Source organism: Polypterus senegalus, chromosome 7 (assembly GCF_016835505.1).
Source record: "Polypterus senegalus isolate Bchr_013 chromosome 7, ASM1683550v1, whole genome shotgun sequence".
NCBI classification, from domain to species: Eukaryota; Metazoa; Chordata; class Cladistia; order Polypteriformes; family Polypteridae; genus Polypterus; species Polypterus senegalus.
This window is the reverse complement of record NC_053160.1, coordinates 188,523,609-188,546,698: the sequence shown is the minus strand read 5'-3', so window position 1 is coordinate 188,546,698 and position 23,090 is coordinate 188,523,609. Positions and strand designations below refer to the sequence as shown.

General features: G+C 45.7%; 1 protein-coding gene across 1 annotated transcript in view; it reads right to left on the bottom strand.

The window, feature by feature from the left end:
* Positions 1-23,090, bottom strand: part of LOC120533078 (coiled-coil domain-containing protein 17-like) — a 45,537-nt gene that overhangs the window by 4,580 nt on the left and 17,867 nt on the right. The window contains exons 5-11 of the mRNA XM_039759734.1: positions 19,431-19,562; positions 17,362-17,507; positions 16,275-16,415; positions 12,526-12,707; positions 10,051-10,136; positions 2,015-2,230; positions 1,686-1,908 (exon numbers count right to left, since the gene is read on the bottom strand). Coding sequence (XP_039615668.1) covers positions 1,686-1,908; positions 2,015-2,230; positions 10,051-10,136; positions 12,526-12,707; positions 16,275-16,415; positions 17,362-17,507; positions 19,431-19,562 — 1,126 coding nt within the window. The remainder of the gene's footprint in view (positions 1-1,685; positions 1,909-2,014; positions 2,231-10,050; positions 10,137-12,525; positions 12,708-16,274; positions 16,416-17,361; positions 17,508-19,430; positions 19,563-23,090) is intronic.

The following is a 23,090-nucleotide window of genomic DNA, read 5'->3' as shown; positions in this document are numbered from 1 at the left end:
GCACACACACCCACACACCAAGCACACACAGGGGACAGTTTAGGATCACCAATGCACCTAACCTGCATGTCTTTGGACTGTGGGAGGAAACCCACACAGACACGGGGAGAACATGCAAACTCCCCGCAGGGAGGACCCAGGAAGCGTACCCGAGTCTCCTTACTGCGAGGCAGCAGCGCTACTCACTGCACCACCGAGCCACCCCTCAAACACAGAGTGTTTTAAAAATAAAAATGAAAAAAAAAAAAAAAAAGATTAATACTTTGCAAAAAATGCTCTTCCACAAGAGTGGAGCTCCGTCAGCATAGGCAGTCCAAGGTGAACGAGTCCAAAATAGAGGGGTCGGGAAAACGAAAGAAAAAAAACCAAACCAACCAGAGCAGGAGGGTCAAACTTCCAAAAGATACAAAAGGCACAAGCAAACTTGCCGACTCCAAAGTGCCCCCCCCCAACATATATAAAGGGAGGAGAGCAATTCTGTCTGGTGGTGATTGACAGCTGGCTCCGCCTCTTGGGGGACCACCCATAAAAGGCACATAACAAAGGCCACTTGTACACAAAGAGACCAAACTGTAGCCCAGACTAATAATAAGAGCGCAAGTCAAATCAAATCAATATTAACAGAAACAAAGGAGTCAAACCTGAACAAAGGAGGACATAAAACAAAGATTTGAACCCTGGCCTGGGTGGGGGGGCTCACTGAAATATAAAAGTTTACACCTGCATCAGTGCAGTGGTGGGCACTCGAAACGCCTTTCCTGCTGGATTGATTTTGATGTTTTGACATTTTCCAAGTTTCTGTTACACGTAATAATATTTTTTCTTGTTGAAAAAATGACTTTTTGGCTCCGTTTTCCAGGGTAAACATAACACTAATAATGGTAAATGGGGTGCCAGCTGCTTCCCACCCCTTTGTCATTTCCTTTTATTCAGATTCTGTACAGAGTGAGGAGGTCTGCATGTAAAAGGTGCGAGTGCCACACTGGATGGCCCAGCGTCCTGAACTGGGGTGGGTGCTGCTTCCTTACCAGGGTGGGCAGCCATATAATAAGAAAGAACATGGACTGGCATCCTGACCGGGATGGGGACTGTTCCCTTGCCAGGATTGGAGAACTGCTTGGATGGACAGTGGGTGGCTTCCTCCCAGGGAGAAGTAACTCCGCTGTGTGCACACAATGGCAACATCTCATTGGTGGAACTCCCCTTATGGAGACCTGCAGGGCAGGCTGGGAATTGTAGTCCTGTAGGAAAGCCCTGTCTATGCTCTTGGGTGCCACCAGGGAGGCTTCAGGGAAACGTTATACCTTTTTTGAATGGCTTCCCCCTGCCCCAGAAGTGCTTCTATTGTGTAAGGCAGTGGCACCAGAAATACTCCCATGTCTGACTTAAAGGAAGGCGATTTTTAAAGGTCTGAGGTGGTGGATGAGACCACGCGGGGGTGTGGAAGTAGGAAGAAAAATCGATTGATGTATTGTGTGGCCATGGAAAGAGGAATTCAAAGTCAGTTGAGATGTTCTGGAAATAAAACATCTAATATTTGAACCCAGGACCGTCTAGTAGTGTCACGGGGTTTGGTGTGCGGCTGCGCCCCCTGGTGGTCACAATGGATACCTTGATCGTAGTAAACCTGCCAATACAGACTCAAGTGCCACAGACTGTAATGATTGTTAGGTGGTGTTGATTACCTGAGGCACTCCGTTCATTTCTCCCGTTGTCAGAGCCGGATTAACTGGAAGAATGCGGATCGGCACCTTCCATTTCCCACTGATGACGCGATTGTGCAAGTCAAAAATGTCAAGTTTGACCCATCCTCTTGAGACGAGGCGGTTCACCTCTTGCCCATATGGGTCGTATCCCCCAGACGCCTGCAGCTCCATAACGAGGGAAATCAAAGGAGAAGGGCGAATTCTGCAAATGGAATTAATGAAAGGTTAAAAAGACACACAGGTGCTAATAAGCCCACCATGTTACACAACGGCCGAGACGATCCTACAGGCTGACTAAGAACTCCTACCTCGGAACAGCCTGCTTGGCCGCAAGTGTAGCCACGTTCAGCCTCTTGTTCTCCGACAGGTACGAAGGAAGACTGCTGGGCTCACAGTAGACTGGCGGAAGGAACACCGGACTGCCCATCTCCTGGGCACCACTGCATAAACCCACCACCAGACGACAAACACGATAAAAGGAGTCGAGACCCTGAAGGAAGTCGTAGAAGATTACAAATCCAGCTCTGCGGAAGTAAAGAGAGAAAAAGAAGTTTGGGATGAGCAGCAGATCTGAGAAATAGAAATTGATAGAAACTCCAGCGGTGAACATCATCATGCTGTTTAAGTGATTTCACCTCATCCTGCACTACTGATATAACTCGGGTGAGACGATAGATAGATAGATAGATAGATAGATAGATAGATAGATAGATAGATAGATAGATAGAAATAGTTGAAAGGCACTATATAATAGATAGATAGATAGATAGATAGATAGATAGATAGATAGATAGATAGATAGATAGATAGATAGATAGATAGAAATAGTTGAAAGGCACTATATAATAGATAGATAGATAGATAGATAGATAGATAGATAGATAGATAGATAGATAGATAGATAGATAGATAGATAGATAGATAGATAGATAGATAGATAGATAGATAGATACTTCCCATCCTATCTAATGAATCTGTAGACCATCTGCCAAGAAGAATGGGATCAATTGCCCAAATCTAGGAGTGTAAAGCTTGTAGAGATTCAGCCAGACGACTCAATGCTGGAACTGCTGCTAAATCTTCTACAAGAGTTTTGAATTAAGGGTCTGAATATTTCTCGGAATGAGAGATTTCAGTTATGGATTTTAAATAAATTTACAGAGCTGTTTAAAAACCCGTTTTCACTTTGTCACTTTGTAGGATGGGTTATTGAGTTGTAGCTATTCCCACTTTAAGATGGGGTCACTATTTTGACTAGACTTCTCCAATAGAGTGGAGGTCCCAGGATGTGAACCCCAGCCCCCTGCTGCAGCTACATTTGTAAACTAAATTAGCATTTCTTTGAAGTGTGCAATGCCGTGGTGCTGGAAGTCTTCTGACCCAAAGCAGTACGTGACAAAACCAGAGGGTCACTGGTTCAGGTGCCGACCTCAGTGCCACAGTGTGACCTTTGGGGGCCTCTGCTGCAATTCCCAAACACATGGAAGCCATCATAAGGTGTCTCTGCTATGGGTGCCCGCCAAAGGCACGTGTAATCCAGCAAGTTTCCTTTTTTGGGTCTGAACGTTTCCTCAGAAAAGACATTTTTTAGCATTTCATCCAGATGAGTAACTGAACTAAGAATAGCATCAAAACCTAAATGTTCTTTAACGACGCACAGATTACTCAAACACGGTCCAAGAGTGGGAACACTTGGAATATGCAGTTTGAAGAAAAGAAATGCAAAAGGAGCATTCATTATAAATACAAGATGGATGGCACTGACCAACTGGACGCATCGTCTGGAGACAATTTAGGAGTTGATGTTGACGCCGCGTCCTTATTGACTACATAATGTGCAGAGGCAATAAAGTGTGAGGTTACACGGTAAAAACTGTTAAAAAGAAATCAAAAAACAGGACACTCAGACTGCACAATTGAATGGTGACACCGCATTAGGGGAATCACAACCAGTTCTGGTCACCTCAAGCTTTGATGTGCATAAAGTTAAAAAAAAAACTTAAAGGCTAAAATTCATTCTGCAGTTGACTTCATAATTGAGAAAGTTTGAAATTCTTGAGGGCTTTCAAAGCTTTGTTGGGGTGTTGCTCATTCATGAACTTCCTTTACCTCTTTAACCTTAGAACAGAGCAGGGGGACCATGATGTCACTTCCACCTGCACGCAGGTAGCCTTCCTCTTTCTGGTCATTCCAGTCTGGAAGTGACAGTTCAGTGCTGAACCCACTAGCCCTGTGGCCATCTTGAGGAACAGATGACTTCTCCTCCTGTGCTCGTTTTTATTTTGGACTTGTTTATCTATCATCCACTATAATTAAAGGATACATGTCTGTATGATTTTGTATCCGTGTGTCTGTCCAGTTGCTATGTGTCTGTCATTCCAACAGATGGTGCATTATGAACAATTATAGTAATAAAATACATTACATTTGTCATTCCAATAGATGGCACACCACAAGCATTAACACTACTTTTACGAATCCCATACCTGGTGGCATATAACAAAAACATAGGAATTGCATTTATTATTCAAACAGGTGGTGCATCAGAAATATCTGTAGTAACAAAATGCATTGCATGTGTCATTCCAACAGATGGTACATCACAGACATTAACACTGCTTTACTGAATCCCATACCAAATGGCATATAACAGAGACACATACATTGCATGGTGCACTGCAAACATTAACGTTGAGGTCTACGTTGATTGTTTAGATTTTTAACCTGTCTTAAATGGGTATCACAGCAAGTATTTGAATAGTTTCATATCATACCATTTTCAAAGCTCACTTAACCCTAAGCAGTGTCATTTGGGGGGCTGAAGTCTTGTCCAGCAAGCACAGCATTTGTCATTACAAACATGGTGTATAACAAACATATTAACACTTGATTTTTGTGAATCACATACCCAAAGGCACATAAAAGAGACTTAAGCTTTGCATTTTTCATTCCAACAAATGGCGCATCACACACATTAACACTGCTTTTACAAATTATATGCCAAATGGCCTATAACAGAAACATAGGCAGCACATCACAAACATTTGTAGCAATACATTTTATTGCTACAAATGTTTGTGATGCGCCATCTGTGGGAATGACATACACAATGCATTTGATTACTACACGCATTACAAAGTACATTCCAGTGGATGGTGCACTGCAAATGTTATTGCAGAGGTCCACATTGATTACTTAGGTTTCTACCCATCTTAGATGGGTAGCTCAACTAGTTAATACATACCACGATTAAGAGTAAATAATTGTCACTTCACGAATGCCACACTTTTCCTTTAAGAAAAGGGCAAAAGCAGGCAACGCTGCAGAAATAGAAAAATGCAGTTTCAGTAAGTTATAATGAAGAGTGAAGGCAAAGACTCAAGTGCCTCTGGGACATTGTAGTGATGGTTGAGAGCACAAAATGAAACTAAAATCAAAAGCTGAAATCCCTCATTCCTAGAAATACTCGGACCCCCTGTCACAGTAAGTGTAGCGTCAAGTCTTGGTAAGTCTCTAGGAGCTTTGCACACCTGGATTTGGGCCATTTATTCCACTCTTCCTGGCAGATCCTCTCCAGCTCTGTTTGATTGGGTGAGAGGTTTCTATGAATTGCCATCTTCAGGTTTCTCCACATGTGTTCTATGGGTATTATCATCCTTGGCGTTAACCCCAACTGTGATTCAGGCTTGGAAATTTAGACAACTACGGTTAACCGAGAGACAAACTCGGGGTGATATGCAGTAATCTGCTTTATAATGTTTAGCCCAGACAACTCTCAAGGCAATATTATTGTGCTGCCATCTAGTGGATGAAATTGCATCATGCAGCGAAAAAATCATGAATATCTGTATGTGTTTTGCTACACTGCGGTAACTCATTAATAGTCATGAGTGGGGCGGGGCCTCCAACTAAAACACAAAGACAAATGAAAAGCAGTAAAGACGCTTTTAGGGAGAAGTAAAACTGAACTGGTGATGAGACATTGGCATGGCACCATATGACTGGAACACAGTGCCCGCTTAAATGTCCAGTCAATTCAATTTGCCACAGGTGGGCTACAGTCAAGTTCTATAAACATCTCAAGGAGGATTAAAGCAAACAGCAGGCACCCGAGCAACAATCTGGGAGCGTCTGAATTACCTCTAAGGCCCGGTTTATACTTCAGGCGACATGACGTGTGCTCCAGCGGACGCTACTGCTATGCAACCCGTTTATACTTGTGAGCGTACTTTACGTAAATCTGGAAGATTCCACCAGGTGGCAGTGCGGGATATCATCACAGTGAGCACAGGTTCGGATTTGCTGTGAAAATCCATTGAATTCTGAGGACACCTTGCCGCAATATCTTTGCAAAGGATGTTTACTGATTAAATCCATCAGTCCGGGGATCTGCCCATTCCAGCTAGCATTGGGTACAAGACAGAAACAATCCGTGGATGGGACATCAGCTCATCGCAATGTGAACAAGCACTCACATACACTGGCGTCATTTTAGCATCACCAAATCCCCAAGGAAGGAAACTGGAACCCACGGTGGAAACCCACCAGGAAAAAATGCGAACTCCAGGAAGGGAACACCAGGGACGTCACTCCCTGCAAGACAGGAGCGCCACCACAACACGTATAATTATTAACAGTATTCATTGTCTAAATGAAGTTAACGATTTATCTGTAAATGTCACATACGAGGTGTGGCAGAAAAGTAATGAGACTGATTTTTTATTTACCAAAGTTTTTCTTTTTTTCAAACATCAATGTTATCCCCTTCAAAGTAGTTCCCTTGGGCAGCTACACACCGATGGAGACGTTGTTCCCACTGTTGGTAGCAGCGCTGGAAGTCTTCAACCGGTATGGTCTTCAGCATGTCCGTTACACTCTTTTGGATGTTTTCTCAAGTCCCCAAATGACGTCTTTTGAGGACATTTTTCAGTTTAGGAAAAATAAGTTCAGGTGAATAAGGGGGCTGGGGAACCACAGGAATGCGTTTTTTCGATTGTCCTTCTGCTCAATTATGACGTTTTTCGGCACCATTTTGGCACAGACCTTTCGCATGTGCAAATGTTGAGTCAAAATTTGATGAACGGTAAATCTGTTGAAATTTAATGGTTCACTCAACATTCTTAATGTTAAATGACGGTCTGATCTCACAAGAGTGTTCACACGTTCGATGTTTTCATTGGTTTTCGAAGTTGAAGGCCTCCTGAAAAACTTGAGCTCGGGATAAAGAATGTTCCCCATAGGCCTGTTTTAACTTTTCAAACGTCACACTTGCCGTTTAATGGCACAACGTTGCTCCAAATTCCGCTGTTCCATTTTGCGAGACGTACAACCAAAAACACAACTTCGCTAATAGCAGTCACAAAAATCACGTAGTTAACGTAAGGAGTTGAAACTCGCACTGAGCTATGGGAGGGTACTGATACACGGGCTCTATCAAGGACAACAGCGCAGCGTTGCCAGATCGCTTGCAGTGTTGCCGGTTTCATTACTTTTCTGCCACACCTCGTACATACTTTAATGCATTTCAACATGAAAGTGATATCAAGTAGAAATCTAAGGCTTCTAAATGTATAGAGAGCTGGAATATCATAAATGTAACGTGTTCTGTGTGGCGATCGCTGCTGTCAGGTCAGAAGGAAGACCCAGAAGCGGGTATAGCGATTAACAACTGGGTCGGTTTGAAGATGACGTTTACGAGGATCTATCCATCCATTATCCAACCCACTATATCCTATACAGGGTCACGGTGGTCTGCTGGAGCCAACACAGGGCGCAAGGCAGGAAACAAACCCCGGGCAGGGCGCCAGCCCACCACAGGGCACACACACACACACACGGGACAATTAAGGATCGCCAATCCACCTGACCTGCATGTCTTTGGACTGAGGGAGGAAACCCACGCAGACACGGCGTAGTCCTTACAGATAATATAAACTACGAGATTAAAGTGGACATTTCGAAATTAAAGCCGAAATCTCCACTTGAATCACAAAATACACCTTTTCACCGTGTCCTTAATTTTTTTTCTCTGTGGCTCAAATACACCGCTGTATATTCTACGGAAGCGTATTGGGGCCACGGTGAATAAATAAAAAAAAAAATAATAATAAAATACGGACACAGTGAAGAAAAATAAAACTAAATGTCGAGAATAAAGTCGACATGTTGACTTTATTCTCGACATTTCCACTTTATTCTCGCCAATTATGTCGAGATTAAAGTCGACATTTCCACTTTAGTAGTAGAATGTCGTAAACTAAACTTCATCTTAAAATGAATGTTTCATTTACTAAATTTTCTCAAACCCCGTCATAAATTATGTAGCACATTAAATGCTTTGTGTTAAGTGTTGCCCGACCCAGTGAGAAAAGCGCCATATAAATGCAAAGAATTATTATTATTATTATTTAGTTGTTAATTTCTACGCGCTTCTTAAACGGACTTCCTCTTGCACTGAGAGGCGCCGGCAGCGATCGCCGCACATTGACTTAATGATATTCCCGCTCTATGAACATTCAGAATAGTAAGATAAATACTTGATATCTTTTTCATGATGAAATGCATGTATCTTGAATGGGGCACCAGCACATCGCAAGGTGAATATCCGCAACAAATACACTAGCAGGGTCAATAATACATAACAAAACCCCCCATCCTACATGACTTTGAAAGGAAACTGAAGCACGCTGAGTTAAACCCACCAGAAAAAAACATGCAAACTCAAGGCAGGAGACACCCGGGACCCCCTTGCTGCGAGGCAGCAGTGCAACCACCACGCCACCGTGCCCCCATACTGTGACGTCCCGTCGAATAAACACACTCAGGAGCCGCTTGTCCGGGGAGCTCTTCCAAATGCCGACTGGCTCTTTATTGAATATGCCGCGATATAAACGGTGCCCTACCGCCGCCCGTTGTCTGGGTCACGGGGACACCTCCAAAATAGCAAAAGACAAAATCACCTTCGTCCTATTTACCTCTCTTAAGCCGTTCACACTTCCTTCTACCACCTGATGCTGCTTTCCCCTTTTTGCTCCAGCCTCCCCCAACTACCACTTCCGGCCAACAGCTCCCCTTTTTCGTCACGCACCGTTATTTAACCCAGATCCCTGTCACTCAGCTCTCTCATTCTCTCTGAGGAGGCACCCCAAGCCCTTACAAATAGTGTCCCCCCCACCCCAACACTGCTATCCATTCCCTACAGTAATGACAAGACCCGTCACAATACATTTCATCACGAAATTGATATCAAGTACAGTATTTATCTTAGCATTCTGAATGTTCAGAGAGCAGGAATATCATGAAGTGAGTGTATTCTGTGCGGTGGTCGCTGCCTGCGCCTCCTCTTACTGCGGAGAAAATCAGTTTTTAAAAGCACGTAACGGTTAACAACTGGGTCAAGGAACAGTTAACACAAAGCATTTAATGTGCTACATAATTTATGACGGGGTTAGAAAACATTTAGTAAATGAAACATTCATTTTAAGATGAAATTTAGTTTGCGACATTCTACGGACAAAATAAACGACGAGAATAAAGTGGAAATGTTGGGAATAAAGTCAACATGTCGACTTTAATCTCGTCATTCAGTCTTTCCGTATTTATTTTTTTCACCGTAGCCCTAATACTCTTCCGTAATATTCTGACTATTGTGAAGGTACAACAAAAAAAAAGGACGGCACAAAAGATGGTGAGACACGCGTGAATATAAAAGCACCACGAATGCACCTGTATGTCGGCATTTTGCTTCACCACATCGAACTATTCATCAAACATCGACTCGCGCACATCGTTGGATCCGCAAAGCGGCTTTCTGTCACACGTCGATAGTAAGCTGAGACTCTGACGTCACATTCGACTTGATCACACGGGACCCTCCCGACTGTTTTTTCTGGTAACGCGTCACGTTAATTTCCGAGGACCTGCTGAGAGGACTGAGCGCGGGGAATGCCTGGCAGACATGAAGCGTGAAGTTTAAATGAGCCCCAAGAATGAGATCTTTTTTTTTTAATAAATTTGCGGACCTTTCTGAAATCTTCTCGTCATTACGGGTTACGGAGTGCGGATTGATGGGCAAAAATTTTAAATTCATCATTTAAAATGAAACTGAGAACACAAGAAAGTGTGCAGAGAGTGGTGTGTGTGTGTGTTTGCTGGGGTCTCAGCGCTTCCTGATCCCAACCTTATGCGGGTCTCCAAACTGGCTTGTTGGCCAGAAAGATTGTCTCTTGTTTGCCAAAGATTTTCCGTTTTTTTTAATATTTTAACTTGAGATGTAAATTTAACTGCAATGAAGAATCTATACATTCTGCTACCAGTGGCATTTCACGCCGTGTGCAACACTTACATGGGGTCGTAGGGCGCAGGTCCCAAACCATCTTTGGATTCCCAGATTTGCTTAGTTAAGTTTGGCGTCTGAGTTCTCACGTCCTCCTGTGTAGAAAAGAAACACACGGCTGATCAGTCCAGCCAGTAAACTCACATTCTGCACGTCCCGTGGACACGCGCCAATGTGAAAGACCCCCTTAAACTCTTTCCCCATTACTGACGGGTATTTGTTCATTCCTTAAATGATGGAAACAAAAATAAAATAAAATAAAACTCGCATTCTGCAGCATCAGAGGTGATCCAAAGGTTCCCAGCTTGAACTCAGAAGGGGATTCTAGAGTGGGAGATCCGCCATGCTGAGACTGGGAATGGCCACAGATTAGCTTGTAGCTGCGGTCAGAAATCAGAGGCCACCTTCCAGGGACCTGAGCGGAAGGGGGTGGGGCCAGCTCCGTGGGCGGGGCTATGTGTCCTCTTCTCTCAACTACAATACAATACAATTTATTTTTGTGTAAAGCCCAAAATCACACAAGAAGTGCCACAATGGGCTTTAACAGGCCCTGCTTCTTGACATCCCCCCAGCCTTGACTCTCTAAGAAGTCAAGAAAAAACTCCCAAAAAACCCTTGTAGGGGAAAAAAATGGAAGAAACCTCTGGAAAGGCAATTCAAAGTGAGACCCCCTTCCAGGTAGGTTGGGCGTGCAGTGGGTGTCAAAAAGAAGGGGTCAATACAACACAGTACAATATACGGAACAGAACAAATCATCAATACAGTATAAAAATAAAAAATTTAGAAGTACGGAGCAGAATTTAACAGTAGATGATATCACATAATAAGATTTGGATTTGTTTAGAGTCCTGGAGACCTCATCCATCAAGCTGCCTCCCTGATTTGGCCATTCCACACCTGAAATAGCACTTATCCAGTGACAGGACCCCCTCTTTCCCACGATTCCTGCGATCCTCCATCAGGGATGACTTTGCCTTAAGCAGGCGAAACAAACTTGGCAGGTGGGCCGTGGCACCAAGTGCCACACGTGTGAAAAGAGAAGATACAGATAACGACAGCGCCCCCTTTCATTCTGGAGTGGTACTGCATAGCTCAAAAGGTGGTCCAAGGCACACATGCATGGTACCAGATATCTTTAAAAACTTGAGTGTGATCTTTGTTGTTTAAGATTCACTTTTTCACTTTTGTGATCCTGACCCATGATTTTTGCTCTTTGCTTTGATTTCTTGAGTTTGGACCCATTTTTTTTTGATCCTGATGTTCCTTCTCCTGGTCACCTCCACTAAACTTGTTTTTCCAAAGTCACACATGTGAGCATAGGGAGTATCTTAGGGGTCTTTTTCAAGGGAAACAAAGAGGGAGGACTGATGACGTGACACTCAGCTGTTCCATTTTCTATGCTAGAGCAGAGGACCCCCCACCAGCAGAGCTCTGACATCACTGCTGGGGAATCCCCTGTAGCCCCGCCCCTTCTGTCTGCTTAACTATTTAAAGAGCAGGCTGACCAGAAGTTGCCATTCAGGTACCAATGAGGCCAGGTGGGCAGCTAACATCTTGGGCTGAGATGCCATTTTTTGCTGTATTTTTTTCCTTTTTTGTATTTCACTGCCCTCCCATGGAACACTAATAAATAAAATGTATTATTATTATCCATCCATCCATGATCCAACCCGCTATATCCTAACACAGGGTCAAGGGGGTCTGCTGGAGCCAATCCCAGCCAACACAGGGCGCAAGGCAGGAAACAAACCCCGGGCAGGTGCCAGCCCACCGCAGGGCACACACACTCACACACACACCCACACACACCAAGCATGCAGTAGGGACAATTTAGGTTGGCCAATGCACCTAACCTGCATGTCTTTGGACTGTGGGAGGAAACCCACGCAGACATGGGGAGAACATGCAAACTCCACACAGGGAGGACCTGGGAAGATTATTATTATTATTATTATTATTATTATCTTTTAAAATTAATTCATTTCTCCAGTGAATGTAACACTGTAACAGCTTTCACTGTATCGATCCACAATCTCGGATGACCTGGGAATGCACTTGCTGACCTTTATGCAGTTGTGATGTCACACACTGCACATGCCTACTTTGCCATGGCAACTGCAAATAAAATGTCAACAACAAAGCCGGTGATTCTAATAAAAAAAAAAAAAGGCATCTTAGTAGGATGCAAATCATTTCTAGCTGTCAAAACACAAAAAACACACCCAAAATGAATTTAGTAGCCCCCCAAAAGGATGATAACCAATAGGAATCTCTGCAGAAACATGTGCTGCCCAAATGGACACTTGTAGGAGTAAATGGAAGACTTGTTGGGTGTCCCCTCCCCACTCACAAGACCCCCCCAATGGACACTGCCCTCTTCAGTCCACTGCCATGTCTATGAAACGTTTTTAAGGTAAAGTGGAAGCCCCCCAGTGTCCTCTGATCCCTCCCAGTGTTTCTAGTCACTTTTGGTTACTTTCTTACCAGTGGAGGGAGTGGGGAAGGAGCCGTCTGCTCTGGTGGTGCTTGTGTCACCGACGTCTTGATGTGTCGTCGCAGGCGCTGGATCTCCAGTTCCTGCTTGAGGAGGTCAATGTCTCGCTTCAGGACCCTCATTTTGTGGTCACCGTTCTCTGGGAGGTACACAGGGAGGTGACCGGTCCTGCCTGAGGTACCAAAGTGAGGAGTAGGAAAAGGGAGATTAGCACCTGAACACAAAATATTCTAAAGTCGAACAAATAAAAAATGAAAACAATGACCCACTTGAAAGAGTACTAAACTAATCTGGCCAGACGTCCGCGGACCCCCCTCGGGACCACTCAGTTCACATCAAACACACGAGCTACAGTACACAGTCTCCATTGACAAACATTGGGTTGTACTGCGGAGCTCTGTCACTTTAAACGTGACACCGTCACAGGGTGCCACCCTTGCCATAGATCTGCTCTGCTAGATCTGCCCGCCCGCTCAACTGGCAGTGCCGATATTGTGAAGTGGAAGCTATAAGGAGTAACAACAGTTCAGCCATTAAAAACTCGCAGAAGTGCATAGAAATGGCCTGTCCGCTGTGTCATCACTCGCAGCAAAGCTCCAAACTGACCCGAGAAGGCAACATCAGCCGGGGTGGGGGCTCTGGAGCATCATGAAATGGGTCTCCATGGTCGAGCTGGAGACCACCCTACCTAATGGCAAGTATTGGCCAAAGTATTGGGAAAGCCAGCCGAATAGCCACTGGATTACCGAACAGTGAAAACATGGAGTGATGAATCGCACTTCACTGCCTGGCTACCAGATGGAATAGGTGACATGAGAACAAAACTACCTTCTGGACTGTAAAGTTTGGTGGAGGAGTGAGGTGTTGTGATGGGTGGCACACATGGACTAGCATCCCAGCCAGGACTGAACGAGACTCCTTACCAGGCCTGGAGGCCAATATGATGGAAAGACTGCGAAAGACGGGCACTGATATTTTCTCCTCCGGTACTCTAGATGGCAGCCACCTTGGGTTAGGATCCCCACATGAACGCCTGCAGGGCATGCTGGGACTTGTAGTCCCATGAGTCAGTCCTCTGTTGGGTTCTATGGGGCAGCCACCAGGGGGAGATGATGGGATTCACAATCCCTGCTTTTTGGGACTTCCTATTGACCCAGAAGTACTTCCATTGGGTTACACCCTAGCGCCAGAAGTATTGCAGGGTCCGAGATGAAAGAGACCACTTGAACTCATCAGAGGAGTGGAAGGAGAGAAGAATAAAGAGAGCGAGAGGATTTATATTTGGTTGATATCACTTTGGGTGCCTTTTGTACAAAGTACTTGTGTTAATAAACCTTTCATTGATATCCAACCTCATGTCTGTGAGGTCGTGTCTGAGGTTTGGGGTTTGCTGCATCAACCCCTGGTGGTCCACAGTCATAATGCCAAGGTTTGGCCTAGACCTCTTGGGGTCAATGAAGGGTCCTGTTGATGCTCTGGCAATGTGAAGACATCAGAGTCACGGCAGGAAAAAAAGAAAAGATGAACGGATGCAGTCAACCAAGATCTGACGCCACTCCACCTCACAGCAGACTTGGCAGACAGAAGGGAACGGAGAAGGAGAACCAAAATGGCCGCCTCCTCCACAGCAAGGGTCAGAACAGCCAGAAGGGGAGAAAGCAAAGCAGATAAGAGAAGTGGTGTAAATGAATTACAGATTTAAAACACAAAACAACACTGACTGGTGCAGCCCATTGGTTTTAGAAGAAGGTCATCTGCCTGGGCTTTCAATAGATTGTTGTGTAAATGGCCCCTGAAAGTGTGGCGGGTCGGTATTGTGGCAGTGCTACCGAACAGGGCAAGGACAAGGACTCCATTTCCCAGCTGCCCCGAGGGTATCGCCCTGATTGGACATTTGAGGAGAACGCAGGGGCTGCTGGGGGGAAGAGCTAAGACAGCAAAGACGCTCCGTAGTTTTGTGCTGGTGTTCACCCATCGTTCTCGTCTCTCTCGAATGTCATTTCGATCCTGGAGGATGTATGGAGGGTCTCGTGCCTGCCTGTCATGTTGAGTCGTACTTCATCGGAGGAAGTGATCCCCAGACCTCACCACAGGACCACCGGTAGAGCTGTTTATCACATTACTTACTCCCTGCGTCATCATATTTTGCCCTCCATTACCGCTGCACTCGGACTGTTTAAGGAGCTGGTCATTAGGGTTTATTGTTAGGTTGGTGATCGCGTCATCGCCATAGGGGAGTACAGAGGGTTAGCCATTGGCTTGCTGTTTGTGTTTTTATTTCATTTAATGTACCGCACAGTTATTTGTTTGATTTGCCGTTAATTCGTGGTGTGAGTCCAGCCAAGGCTGGGTGTGTTCCTGGGATCCGTCCCTACCACAGTGTGAGTCTGAGCAGCACCGGACCGCTACAGTATGGTGGGCTAATCTACACAATAAAGACAAAGACGTACTCCAGGTGAGTCCATGATAAGCACAAGTCAGGGGGAACGGAGAGAAGAAAATATCGGTGTCACTGAATATCGAGGTAAATCAGTGAATAAGAAACAGAAAAAAAAAAAAAACTGAAGATGACGACAGGTGAGGAAGGACACCAAGAGACCTCTGAGAACTCAGAAGGAGTCCCAAGCTACAGTAGAAGAGACTGGAGAGGCTGTGCAGACATCAACTGGGCTTGGGGGGGCTTCAGCAGTCACAGGTTTATGGGAGGGTGGCAAGGAGGGGAAAAAAACATAGCAAGGGGGCACAAGGGAGACCCCGGTAAGTCGGCTGGAAGAAGGTTCGGTGGTCTGATGAAATGGAAATGGAGCCATCAGGAGTAAATGTCATGTCACCCACTGCACATTTTCAAAAACACAGCATTGCTAAGGTGGTGGCAGCCATCAGGCTCTGGAAATGCTTTTCTGTAGCAGGCCCTGCAAGGCTTGTGAGGGTGAAATGAAGGCAGGAGAGAAACCTGATGGGGTCTGCAAGAAACCTGCGCCACAGAAGAAGAGAACCTCAAGCATAAAGCCAAATCTACACACACAATACACACACTCGGCCGAGTTAGGATTTCATTCTAATGGAGGACTTGTGGTTGGACCTGACAAAGGCTGGTCACTCAGGACCACCATGACAACTGACAGAATGGGGAAAAATGACAGAGCTGGCAGAGAAAGACCTCGGGACACAGACTCAAGGCTGCCATGGCTGCCATCTACGAAATACGGACGTGAAGACCTTTGTGAACAGCTATTTTGAGTGTTAGTATTTGTAATTAATTTACATCACCGTGCTGAGACATTGGAGAGTCAAAAACGTCAAATAAAATCCACTGGACAACAATAAAATGTGTGAAGATCAAAGAAGTGAATACTTCGTGTGGAGGAAACTCAACCCAATAACTCACTTCGAATAGCCATAAACATTCTGATGGAAAACTCAAACGAATGTCACACTCAAAATGTCTGCACGGCGTCGAGCTGTTTAGTATCTCCGTGTCTCACTTAAAGGCTTCTCAGCGGCTCATCTGTGAAGCTGCTCGACGGTGGCAACCCTGAGAACCCAACATCGACAGAGTGTGACATACAAGACCCTCGGCCTGCCGCACTCTTGACCCGGGCACCGCACCACACCACCACCCTGAGCTGAATACACGGCACACAAACGGCAAAACGGGGCTTAGGAGATCAAGGAGGGAAAGTCCAGCTTCCTGATGAGCCTGCTTGCTGGAATCCATGCTTCTGTGCCCAATACTTACGACTATAAGAAGTTTTGGAATATTTAGGGTCTTTCCTTTTCTTCAGCTGAAGTTTCACAAGTTCACTTTCAAGGCGCTGGTTCTCCACTTCCAGCGTGATGAGATCTCTGGTCAGACTACGGCGTAGAGACTCCTGGGGACCTGGAAAGGGAAGGAGAACCAGGACAGGCGGCTAAGGCTGTGGACTCCAAACCCCAGGGCTGTGTAAGCGTTACTGTGTGACCCCAAAGACATCAAGTATAGATAGATGAAAGGCACTATATAATAGATAGATAGATAGATAGATAGATAGATAGATAGATAGATAGATAGATAGATAGATAGATATGAAAGGCACTATATAATAGATAGATAGATAGATAGATAGATAGATAGATAGTCACTACACAATACAGAAGTCAATTTTAAAGGCACATCATAAGAGACACACAGATATGAAATGCACTTTATAAGAAGATGTCTCTGCTGCCCCAACGTGTTATCCGAAGCTGTCGGAGTTTCCTCTTCCACCCTTTGACTCCATGGCTGATTCTCAAGCCTATCTGTGTGAAGATGCACTTTCTGGCCCCATGTTAAATGCTCCGATGCCCCCCAGGTGTTGCCAGGAGCCTGATTGGTCCCCTTTACCTCCCAGGTGCCCTTGCTGCTCATGTGGCCTGACTGGTGGGCAGTGCTAAGTTCTCGGTGTTAATGTGTCCTCATAGGTGGTGTGTAACAATGGGTTTCTTTTCCTGGCTGTGGTCTCAGTCTTTTCCGAGTCTCAGAGATCTCCAATATAATAGGATTATAAAATGCACACTGAGGCCTAAAGTTTGCTAATTAACAGCAAAAAGAGAAGAAGTTGTAGAAAAGATTATGGTGATGTAGTCATGAATTAATTTTACGCAGGATAAGAAAGTAAATGAATCGTAAGGAACTATCAAAAAATATATTTCTAGGGGGTTTGAATCTCAAACATCGCCCATCCTCAGCTATGCCTATGGATGTAGAGATCTTAGAACTGATGAAGCCCCTGATCCTTTCCAGAGTACAGGAGGACTTGACTCTACTCTCTTGGTTTTCTTGTGTGCCACTGAAGGAGACTCACCACGTCTGTGCTTGTCCTTGTGGTGATGAGTGTGCGGTTGCTTGGCCTGCTGTTCAAGCTGTAGGGCTTCATTAAGCAAGTCCTGAATCTGGGCCAGAATGATCTGGTCGTTCCCTCCATTCTGCAGGTAGGACAACCGAAGAGCGCTGGGCAGAAGAAATAGGAAATTCATGAATATCCATTATAAGGATACATCACAGTGTGTTATATTATTAGCAGTTATGTTGTAATGCTAAATACTGCATGCATCCCTCCATCCATCCATTTCCAAACCTGCTTATCCTGTGCGGGTGTCGTGGGGAAGCTGGAGCCTATCCCAACAAGCACAGGGCACAAGGCAGGAACAATATTGAGCATAAAACAGAATGTCTGGAAAATGACTAGGAATTAATCACCATTGACGTCACATTTATCGATGTATGGTGCTGCCTTGTGCCCAAGCAGTCAAAACACTTCATCCTCACAGTGCCAGAAGCTTTGTCCAGGAATCTGTAGCAGATTCAATAATAATAAAGAAAAAACAAAAAAGACGAAGATGGGGAAGATGAAGATGAAGAAGATAAAGACAAAGAAGATGAAGACAAAGACAAAATGAAGAAGAGGGGCTAGGAGGAGCACAAGAAGAAGGAGAAGGAGGAAGAAGAAGAGGAGGAGGACACACAATACTATGAATGACTATGCCTGACCCTCAAGTCTGAGCTCAGCTCAAAGTAAAAAAGATCTCAGGGATCAACGGCTGGCCACATACATCTTGGTGATTATTCTTTGGAAGATATCTGAGTTTGAGAGGATGGACACCACGACCAGGAACCTTCTGACCAAGAATGGATGTCACCATCTAAAAGCAGATGTTGAGTGACTAAATATCAAGAGATGGATGGTGGCTATGGACTCATCAAGCTCCTGCCTCAATACCTCAGCACCATCCCTGGGTTGAGTGATTACATTGAGTTTGGTAACCATATGTTCACCAAGTTTTTGAAGACCCCTGAGGCCTGCAAAGCAAAATACTCCCTCGTAGCAACAGCAAGTACATGCCAGCGCACTCCATCAACCGATCTTCAACAAAGCTGTTACTCAAGACCAGAATTAAAAACGAGAAAATCAAATGGCTGGAAAATAAAGCCACTGCATTGCTAATACTACGGTAGGCTGGATAGACGATTTGTGGACCAAAGCGCGAGTGTGGCATTGCAGAACATCCTTTGGGCTCAAGGGGGAGACCCAGAGTCAACTACTCATTGCAGATCAGGACCAGGGACCACTAGTGGAGCATCTAAAAGCAGCAGGGTGAGAGCAGGTGCAGAATGTGCTGAAGAGACCACCTGCCATATCATAGCTGGATGTGACACATGGGCTTCTAATGAATATATAAACTGGCACAACAATGATGCCAGCTATCTGCTCTGCTTGATCTGTGGTGCACTATTTGGGAAAATGCCTGCAAAATGGTACCAGCAAATGCCAGAGGCTGTTGTCGACATCAGAGACACTACCTTCATGAAGAACATGGCAACCACCTCAGCTAACCGTCTTGATCAGACTTAAATTGTCCAATGTCTGTTGTCTGATGCCATGTTCCCAGTTGACAACATCTTCCTACTCAAAGAAGATGGAACGCAAAGTTAAATAGAAAGCTCTGGTGATCGAGATCAGAGGGATTTGGGACACCATGACTAGAGTTGTGTCTGTGGTGGCTGGAGCTCAAGATAACATCAAGAACAGATTTGAAACGAATCTGCAGGAGCTGCCAAGACCACCATGCCATTCAAGGAGTACAGAAGATGGCACTGGGGAGAGCCGCTCAAGTTCTTTACAAAGTGCTGGGCTCAACCAGTGGACGTGGACTTTGATGCCACACATCACTGTCATATGCAAATATAAAAATAATAAAACACAAGCACTTCTCACAGTGCCCTGAGATGGACTGGCACCATGCCCAGGGTCCCTGCCTTGCCCCCTATGCTCACTGGGATAGGCTCCAGCAGACCCCTGTGACCCCATTCAGGATTAAAAAGGGTTAGACAATGGCTGACTGACTGACACCTCAACGTGTCGCGTGCTCTTACCTGATTTCAGAAGACAGGAGTCCTCCTCCATAGAACGGGATGTAGGTGTGGGGCTGAAACTCAGGCAACTTTGACTTTTTCTTCGATGAGTACAGAGGAGAGTCGCTGTGCATGCTCAGGTTTTTGGTCCTCCTGTGGTAAAAATAAAAAGCAGGAATGGCAAACATTTTTATGGATTTGATCATCCCGTGGGTCTTTTGTTTTATCCAGTCCTGCTGGCATAAGGCTTCCTGTTAGGAAAATTCAGGTATCAATCTAACCAATAAAATCAGGCAATTTTATATCTGATAGAGCGCTATTCATAATACTTAATATTTCTAATAAAATGCCCTTTTATAGCTATTCATATCTGTTATGTATTTTAGATCTTATTATTTCTTTCACATATTTTTGTTATATTCACAATCGTGTGTTGCCCCTTTAACTGTGCCAGGAGGTGTGGCCACTTTGACATCACCGCTTCTGAGCCCTCCCACTATTTAAGGCCGGAGGTGAGTGTTGCTGTTCTTTGTATTTTTCTAGTTCTGCTGACTGCCATGTTCAGTCTTAAAGGATCAGTTTGGTATTTTTAAAGTAGACATTCTTTCTTTACAAAATTTGCTACTCAAAATTATGTTCTAATTTTAAGCTTTCTCTGTAAAATTTAAGGAATACACAGCCAATCCGGGCATTACTGAATTATTATGTATTTTATTTTTATGTAATTTCTGGGTACTATTCAGTTTTCATGTGTCTATTTATCTTCTGCCATGCTCTGTGTTTCTTGTAGGTGGTGCCTCAGGAGGCGGGGCCACTTTGACATCACCACTCCTGCTCTCTCCTACTACTTACAGTCAGAGTTGAGCGAGTTCGGATCAGGAGATCGTTGCTGGTACTATTTGGTTTCTATCCATCCTTCCATTTTCCAACCCACTGAATCCGAACACAGGGGTCTGCTGGAGCCAATCCCAGCCAACACTGGGCACAAGGCAGGAACCAATCCTGGGCAGGGTGCCAACCCACCACAGGACACACACAAACACACCCACACACCAAGAACACACTAGGGCCAATTTAGAATCGCCAATCCACCTAACCTGCATGTCTTTGGACTGTGGGAGGAAACCGGAGCGCCCGGAGGAAACCCACGCAGACGTGGGGAGAACATGCAAACTCCACGCAGGGAGGACAAGGGAAGTGAACCCGGGTCTCCTAACTGCGAGGCAGCAGCGCTACCACTGCGCCACCGTGCCGCCCTATTTGGTTTCTATGTGTCTATTTATCTTCTGCTATGCTCCGTGTTTCTTGTAGGTGGAGCCCCAGGAGGCGGGGCCACTTTGACATCACCACTCCTGCTCTCTCCTTCTACTTACGGTCAGAGTTGAGTGAGTTCAGATCAGGAGATCGTTGCTGGTACAATTCAATTTCTATGTGTCTAATTATCTTCTGCCATCCTCCAAGTGTCGTGTTTGTGGTGCCCTAGGAGGCAGGGCCACTTTGACATCACCACTCCTGAGCCCTCCCTCTACTTAAGGCCAGAGTTGAGCGAGTTCAGATCAGGAGATCGTTGCTGGTACTGTTTGGTTTCTATGTGTCTATTTATCTTCTGCTATGCTCTGTGTTTCTTGTAGGTGGTGCCCCAGGAGGCGGGGCCACTTTGACATCACCACTCCTGAGCCCTCCCTCTATTTAAGGCTGGAGTTGAGTGATTTCAGATCAGGAGATTGTTGCATTTTTGTTGTTCTTTGTATTTTTCTAGTTCTGCTGACTGCCATGTTCAGTCGTTGGTATTTCTGAAGTAGAAGTTATTTCTTTACAAATGTGGTTTATACGCATTTGATACTCAAAATGATGTTCTAAAGTTAAGCTTTTTTAAGGAATACACACACAGCCAGTCCGGGCGTTTCTGAATTATTACGTGTTTTATTTTTATGTATTTTCTGGGTACTATTCAGTTTTCATGTGTCTACTTATCTTCTGCTATGCTCCGTGTTTCTTGTAGGTGGTGCCCTAGGAGGCAGGGCCACTTTGACATCACCACTTCTGAGCCCTCCCTCTACTTAAGGCCAGAGTTGAGCGAGTTCAGATCAGGAGATCGTTGCTGGTACTATTTGGTTTCTATGTGTTGTCACACACGTGTGCATGGGAAGCAGCTGAAGGGCTTAGACAATACTGTTTATACATCTGCCCAGGGGGGGGCGGGGTACGCTGACGCTCTTTCTGAGTTCTCTGCAGGTCTTACCCGGGAAATCCCACCAGGAGCCGCCATTTCCAGGAAGGACACACCCCCTCCGGTTCCGGCCCCAAGAATGAGGTCACTTCCGGTTCCGGCCCCAAGGGTGATGTCACTTCCAGTTCCGGCCCAGAGGACGACATCATTTCCGCCCTCTGAGCTATAAAGCTCACTGCCTTTGCTTAGGCAGGCAGTTCTGTCTTGGACTCTGTTGTGTAAACAACTGTTTTGAAAATGCCTCAATTTCTATTGCAGCCGGGAAACCGCATTAAACGGGTGGCTGCCCCAAACCTTTCCACGCCTCTGGTCTCCAGTTATTACAGTGGCGTAGTCGGCAGGATGGTGTCCCCGAAGAACCCGGGACACGGACCTTCAAGGAACCCGGTGGGTGAGTACCGGGCCGAGTTTCGGGGCAGGGAGTGCGCCGGAGGGTCAGGAAGGACGCGTGCAGGCTCTGCTCCACGAGCATAACCCGGGGCTACCAACCCATCTCGTGGAGAAGGTAGAGGGGACCCACAGGCGTGGGCTGGCTTCTGGGGAAAACACACGAGTGGCTCAGTATGCTCTTCTGGGTAGGAAAGCCGAGCCGCCCATCGGGACCAAGGTCCCTGTTAACGATGGGCTGTCCCCAGGCCGGCAGGTAAAGAATATAATAGACTGGGAGTTTAACCCAACGAAAGGGCTGTCAGAGCAGGCTATGGCTCTCTGGCAACAGGTGGGTGAGTGGCTACGGCCATTTGATTTGACCCCTTGCAAATAGTGCAGCAAGTGGCCTGTTTTTGCTGCTACAGCGAATACCCCAGGAATTTGCCCAGCCGCCTGGGGAGAATTCCATTCCTGGACGAGCTGCTACAGCTCTTGCAACCCAGAGGCCGGCTGTGAAACCGGGAGGGCAGACCAGCCGCTCTGTGGACTACCGGGAGTTATGTCCTACAAAGCAGTCCCTTCCACGCAATCCAGAGCCTGTTCGAAGTCGCCGGGCCGTCTGGCTTGCGACCTGTCGGGAACAAGGCGGACCGTAGGGGACAATGGCGGGTTGTTTGTGTGCCCTTAGCAATCCCTGGCGGATAAACATACGGGAGAGCTTATTATTAATGGACATATGGTAACAGCGCTGTTTGATTCCGCAGTAACGCGTGTCTGTCGTTGCTCGCCGTTTTGTTCTACCGCAACAATGGATTAAGAAAAAGACCAGTCTAAAATGTATACACGGAGATATCCGCTCGCACAATACCGCCCGGTGTTACGTATGTCTCGGAGGAACCCTTCGCGCTTACCGTGCGGTACACCCGGATCCTCCGTTTCCGTAATCCTCGGGCGGACTGGTCTGACAGTAACGCGTAGTTTAGAAAGCATTCCCCGAAAAGCTTTTGGCCTCGTTATAGATGATAAAGACTCATCTCAAGCTGCTTCCACACCGTGTAATCAGCCGACAGGGAGTGGGCGGT